The sequence below is a fragment of the Nannobrachium achirus genome (assembly GCF_963921795.1).
Source record: "Nannobrachium achirus genome assembly, chromosome: 21".
NCBI classification, from domain to species: Eukaryota; Metazoa; Chordata; class Actinopteri; order Myctophiformes; family Myctophidae; genus Nannobrachium; species Nannobrachium achirus.
Genome location: NC_137828.1, coordinates 18,926,854 through 18,933,398, shown reverse-complemented (window position 1 = coordinate 18,933,398; position 6,545 = coordinate 18,926,854). Strand labels below are relative to the sequence as shown.

Sequence of the window (6,545 nt, the reverse complement as noted above, 5' to 3'; positions counted from 1 at the left end):
TTTTGTAAAAGTACAGTTGTCGTACATTGAAAGTGCCGGTGGTGGTGCCACTTTAGCACCACTATGGTACCAGCTCATTTTGAGGTACCACTTTGTTGGGGAAAATGAATGGGAGATTTTCAGTGGCACAAGTGAACCACTTGCGCTGCGATGCTGTATGGTCCTACTAGCAGGGACGTGCTGGGCCCCTGATTCAGCCTGGGAAAAAGAGTTGGAGAGGCCCTCATTGCGAGTAGCAGCAGCGCTATAGATAGAGATCTCTCTATAGCGCTGCTGCTACTCAAAGATTTGCCATTTCAGATCATGACAAGTGACAAGCCAGTGGGCCAATTACATGAGCTATATTTTGTCGTTGTCGGGTGGAAACCTTGTATGTCCAAAACCGTTTGTTTTGTATTTATCATTTTAAAAATGATTTAAACTAGTGAAAACAGCCGATCTACAAGCACACAACGCCTCGTGGTGCAAGGCGTTGTGTGCTTGTAAATCTGCTGTTTTCACTACTTTTGTGCGACTGCCTTGTATGATGAAGCGGGGCTTTGCGAAAAAATTTACAAATTTGAAACTTGGAGATACAAGGTTTCTGCCCGACAGTGACGATTTACTTTGTTGACTGCCCAGCCCCCAAAATGGAACGAAGGCTGACATTTTATTTTTTTTATTTTTCCTAATGGCCGGCCTGGACCAGCCGGGAATGAACCGGCCGTTCGGGAGTTGTCCCGCTTTTCCCAATGGCCAGCACGTCCCTGCCTACTAGGCTAGGCTAGTGTGGGCTGGGAGCGGGCGTGTCCATATCCTCTCCCTGGGGCGAGTAGGAGCTCAGGGCGTCCCAGAGCAGGCCGGTCTGCTCGCAGTGATGTCGACTCCTCCAGTGCTCCACCACCTCCTCCTTGCTGTCCAGCACCTGGCTGCACAGCACACAGTTAAAGGCCGAACCCGCAGCCAGCACGCCCAACAGGCCGTCGCTCCCCCCGTTCCCCCGCGACGGGGGAGCGCCGTCCTCGCCGTACCCTCCTCCTCCTCCGTCGCGGTGGTGGGCCAGGATGTGCCTCTTGAGGGCGGAGAAGGAGAAGAAGGCCTCGTCGCAGCAGCCGCACACCAGGTTGAGGTTGCGCTTCTTCTGGTTGAGCTGCCGCCAGTAGTGCGCGGCGTGCTTCACCAGCTCGTCCTCGGCCTCGCGGCCCCCGCGCTGCAGGGGCTGGCCGTCACGCATCCTCACCTGCAGCGGTGGAGAGTAACTTAAGTACTTAAAGAGGTGGTGCCATAGTTTTGTACTTTTTCTGTTTTTCATGTGTCTAGGAGGTTGACAGTACTTCATTAGACCCCCTGGTGTGGTTTTCATGAGCAATTATGTATTCTCTTGGTAATTGTTTGTTTTCTCTTGGAGGCTGCCACCTTGTGGTCAAAAGTGTCAGTTAAAAAACACAGATAGATTACATCACAGAATCAACTCCTCCCCTAATTACCATTCACCCAACACTGTGGGGTGTGGCTAACTTCAGCTGGGTCACCACCCACCATGACATCCATGCATACTTAATGAACTGGGGGTGTGGCCACATAAAAAACCCAATTTTAACTCTTTCTGTATACCTTTTTGGAAAAAAATCTTCCTCCTAGTATAATCATAATACCTGATAATCATGTTTTAGAGGGGGGAAAATCATGGCACCACCTCTTTAACACTTTTCATGCCAGGCTGTCACGGCCCCTTTGGCCTGGCCTCAGGGCCTGTGGTGTCCATGTAGTTCTCCCTGTAGGTGTGCTTCGCTCCACAGAGCCTATGGGTGTCGGCCCATGATTATGTGCATTGGGAGCACCTGGGCAGTGCTCCCTGAAGCCCTATATAAGACTGGCTTGGCAGCCAGTCTTTCTCCCTCTCTCCAGACGACAGCACCTTTGTTTGCGTTCCCACACTTTACAACACCCCACACTACACTTTCCATACATCCATGCATTGCTGACACTACTGATGACTGACTTACACACTACATACCTTTTGTATATATTATTTATATCTTATGTTAATAAATTATTGTTATTATCTATACCACTACCGTGTGTCCTCCTCAGTTTGTCATGGCCTAAGAGCCAGGTCGTGACAAATTGGGGGCTCGTCTTGCCGTTTGAGAAAAGTTGGAACTCGGGTAGGCTGTGATATTGTTGACAGGTAAAGTAATCTTCCTGTTTTGTTTAGAGCTTGTGGGCCTATATTGGCATTGTTGGTCACAGCATTTGGAGGAGGTGCATGGTAGTGGTTGGTTTGATTAAAAGTTGAGTTAACAATTTGGTTTTGAATAATTTGGTTTTGAGTAATTTAAGTAAAAGTAATAAGTAAAAGTAATCTAAGTAAAAGTAGTTGTTTGGGTAAATACAATGGACCAATCCCCAATCACATACACACCCATTGTAACTGTTACAATGGGTGTGTATGTGATTGGGGATTGGTCCATTGTGTTTGGTTATTTTTTGGTTTGAGCTGTCTATTCGTTACCAGGTGTGGTAATTGGAACAGGTGGAACAGGTGGGTCTCGTACAGTCTAGGAGGTACTCTGGTCCACGTAGGTCAGGGATGTTTTCCCACAGGTGGACTTGGTGTTCTTTTTGGTTACTGTCACTGGTATTAAGGTGACAGTGACAGAGGGGGAGCATTTGTTCCATTTTGGAATTTGTTTGTCTCACTTGTCCTAACGTGACAGTGACAGAGGGGGAGCATTAATTGGTTCCTTTTTTGGAATTAGTTTTCTCAGTTGAGTTAAATAAATGCCTGACTGCTCTATAAAGAGACTACATTGTATTATTGAAAATAAGTAAGTCACGTCTTTTTCCTATTGACCAGGTGGAATTTATTGTTTTGAAAATGCCTAAGATTGAGGGCTTTGAGACTGAATAAATCTTAGGTGGCTTTACTATAGACTGGCTACACTGTAAAAGGGGACTCTTTTGCAGAGTGGAATTTAAATAATATATGGTGAGTGTTTTTTTTGAGTGTCACAGTTTTGCCCATTGTTCCTTGGTTGGTTCTGCTCTGGGTCAATATTGGCTAAGTGATATGAAAATCATAGTAGTAAAAAGGACTTATTGTCCGTTAAGTAAATGCAGGCAAGCAACTTGGAGTGGTTAAAAATAAAACTGAGTTGATTTGGTCGGTGGTTTGTAGCATGATGGTTACACAAAGCAGGGTCAGACGGAGGTTGGTTCCTCAGACGGTTGGTTCCTCAGACGGTTGGTTCCTCAGACGGTTGGTTCCTCCGGATGGATGTGGTCCACCAGACGGATGCGGTCCACCAGACGGTGCGACCCTCCAGACGGTGCGACCCTCTAGACGGTGCGGTCCACCAGACGGGTGGTCCACCAGACGAGTGGTCCACCAGACGAGTGGTCCACCAGACTGAAGCTGGGATGGGTTACGGGTGGCCGTTGTTCTGGCCGTCTCAGAGAGGCGGCGCTGAGGCGCATTTGGTTGCAGGCTCGGTACACTTCCCCCCAGCAGGCCCTGCTAAAACGATGGCTACAGAGAATCATACAAACCCTCTACCAGGTCATTGCATTGTTGCCACCAGTTACAACCATTCAAACGAGGTGAGTGAATGTGGAGCTTGCTTGTGTAGACTTAAGGAGTTATTGTTAAGTGTGCTAGCCTAGCGTATGTATTGACCAGAGCATGAATTGCAAGGGTGTTAAATTTACTGTTTCGGGCAGAGCATATCTTTTTGGTAGGCCTACTAGCGGCGTTTTGCCGTAAAGAAATTGGTTGACTGAGAAAAGCGCTCACCAAATATCTAGTGTGGGAGTAAACTGTTTTTCAAGAAGTGGGTTTGATATGAGTAAAACGAGGAGTTTTAATTCTATTGAAATTGCACTGGGTAACTCAGCTGTAGTGTTGCATGGGTGCGTTTGTTTTAATGCACTGTAAAACAACGCGGAGTGTGCTTTAGTGTTGATTTTATTGGTGTGTTTTAACCAATTAATTGGGTTTTGCTCATGAGGAATTAAGTGTAAGAAGTGTGTGGGAGAAGTTCTGTTCTCCAGATTCCTGATTCAGGTTTCTTTACAATGTTTGGTGGCAGGTCTGTAAGTGAGTAGGATAAGTCCTGGTGGTATTTTTAAATATTTTCAAGTTCGTTTTTGGATGTGTTTAAAGCACTGCTGATCTTATTGTGTTGGGTCCCACAAATGGTTTAATGTTTACAGCACTGCTGATCTTATAGTGTGGAGTCCCGCAAATGGTTTCATGACCTGTGTTGTTTTTACCCAAGATGTCGTCTTTTCTTCTTCCATTATAGGCCATCCTGTTTGTCAGTCTCTTAAAGTGCTCCTGTGTACAAGGCTGCTGTGGCGGTGGACAGGAGGGTGTGGCAAGGTGGAGTTGATGTTAGAGTAGATGTCGGATGGTATGTTGGTTACAGGTGTAAATTGCTAATGTTATTTGCTAGTAAGGTGGGTAATGTGACAATTTTCCTTTGGACATTCAGGAGGATGTTTTTTTTAACCTATTGAAGACTTCTCCTCATTCTTCTTTGTTAGCTGCTGCATGGGTGCCTCCTGCACTTATGGTGTTGGCCCCTGCAGGGTTTTGATCAACAGAGATAATTAATTAGGTTGCAAGCTTTGACCTGTCGGGTGGGTTTGTTATACTTTGTTCTAACTTCTCGCCCTACTTTTGTTCAGGAATTTTTACAGGGACCAAGCCAGACGTGGTTGGTACTGTTTGTTGGACAGAATGTCTGAAGTGTTACAGGGACCAGGCCAGAGTTGGGTGGTACTCTTTGTCAGACAAAAACGGTAAAGTAATGGCGATAGGCTCCTTTGCGCCAGTGGCCCTCTTGGCCGGTCACTCATACCTTAAATGCATCAGTTGCTGGGGTGGTGGCTGGTGATAGGGGGGGTTAACCATTGGAGGAGCAGTTAGGTGTCTTTGGTGTTTGTCTTTGGTTCCAATTGGCGGAACAAGTTTGTATTTTTGTGTCTTTGGTTCCATTGGCGGAACAGGTTTTGTCCTTTGTTATATGTTGTTTGTACTGATTAGTGACCTTTTCTCAATGTTTTCCCTACAGTGTCTAAACTGAGGGTTGTGGTCCTACTCGTCGGACATTCTCCGTGGGTCCTCATCTTGCCTCTGTCTTTCACCCCTATGCTCCTTGGGTAATAGGTTGCTGGGGTGGAGGCCTGTGACAGGGTGCGGGTGGCCGGAGGAGTAGAGGTGGTATAATAGATATAGTATATTTAATGTGTGGTGTATTTACCGGTAGTACATTTCATATTTGATATATTTAATCTAGTAGCCTAAATTATAGGCAAGAAAGTGACATGTGTTTTTTTTTGTCCCTTTAGGCCTTTTCTGTCTGCTTCTGCCTCCCGATCTCCTCCTCTTAGATGCTCCAGGAAACCTAAGCAATCTTGGTTGCTGAGGAGGTGGCCGGGTGTGCTGGTTGTAGACAGGATGGCTTGGATTTAAATGTATTTGGGGGCAAATGGTATTGATAGTACTTTATGGTATTCAATAATATTTGTATTCACTAATTTACACATGCTGTGTTCTTTATTATTCAATATATTATACATATTATTGATTTATTAGTTTAACTTTGGAATTACTCAAATGAGTTATTTAAACTGTCTCGGTCCCTTATGGTCCCTCATTTTGAAGGGGGAGGGTGTCACGGCCCCTTTGGCCTGGCCTCAGGGCCTGTGGTGTCCATGTAGTTCTCCCTGTAGGTGTGCTTCTCTCCACAGAGCCTATGGGTGTCGGCCCATGATTATGTGCATTGGGAGCACCTGGGCAGTGCTCCCTGAAGCCCTATATAAGACTGGCTTGGCAGCCAGTCTTTCTCCCTCTCTCCAGACGACAGCACCTTTGTTTGCGACACTTTACAACACCCCACACTACACTTTCCATACATCCATGCATTGCTGACACTACTGATGACTGACTTACACACTACATACCTTTTGTATATATTATTTATATCTTATGTTAATAAATTATTGTTATTATCTATACCACTACCGTGTCCTCCTCAGTTTGTCATGGCCTAAGAGCCAGGTCGTGACACAGGCCAAAATGGCCCCAAGGACCCTGTGCCAGGATTTTGTATGTTTTTCTTTACTATCTAATGAAAAAAAAAAAGATTTTTTTTTAGATGTTTTCCCCCACAGAAACAGACACCGTTGTTGTGATTCAGTGGCAAAAATAATTTTGTCAATCAGACAAATGGTTCCAGAGATAGAGCTGTTTGAATCAAAAAAAGTGTCCATCCACTAGGATTGGACACACATTTTCTTTATCAGCTAAACGAGGGAGCCAACACACAAACAGAGAAAAGCATCTCTCTGATCTCAGGTCATTTTGACATCTTAAAAAAAAAAAAAAAAAAAAATGAAAAAAAAATATATATAAAATTTTTATTATATACGTCAAAATACGTCATTGGCACTGACGGCTTTTGGCCCATTTACGTCAATCTACCTCTGTGGCATGGTAAGAGTTAAAGGAGTAGTTCACCCCCAAAATTACTTTTAGACAGGAACATTCACGTCAAGAA

At 45.0% G+C, this 6,545-nt stretch overlaps 1 protein-coding gene across 1 annotated transcript in view; it reads right to left on the bottom strand.

Moving 5' to 3' along the window:
• Positions 1 to 552: 552 nt before the first annotated feature.
• The window catches only part of znf438 (zinc finger protein 438), a 136,146-nt gene continuing 130,153 nt past the window's right edge, over positions 553 to 6,545 (bottom strand). Inside the window, exon 7 of the mRNA XM_080752428.1 lies at positions 553 to 1,219. Coding sequence (XP_080608554.1) covers positions 764 to 1,219 — 456 coding nt within the window. The 3' untranslated portion in view covers positions 553 to 763. The remainder of the gene's footprint in view (positions 1,220 to 6,545) is intronic.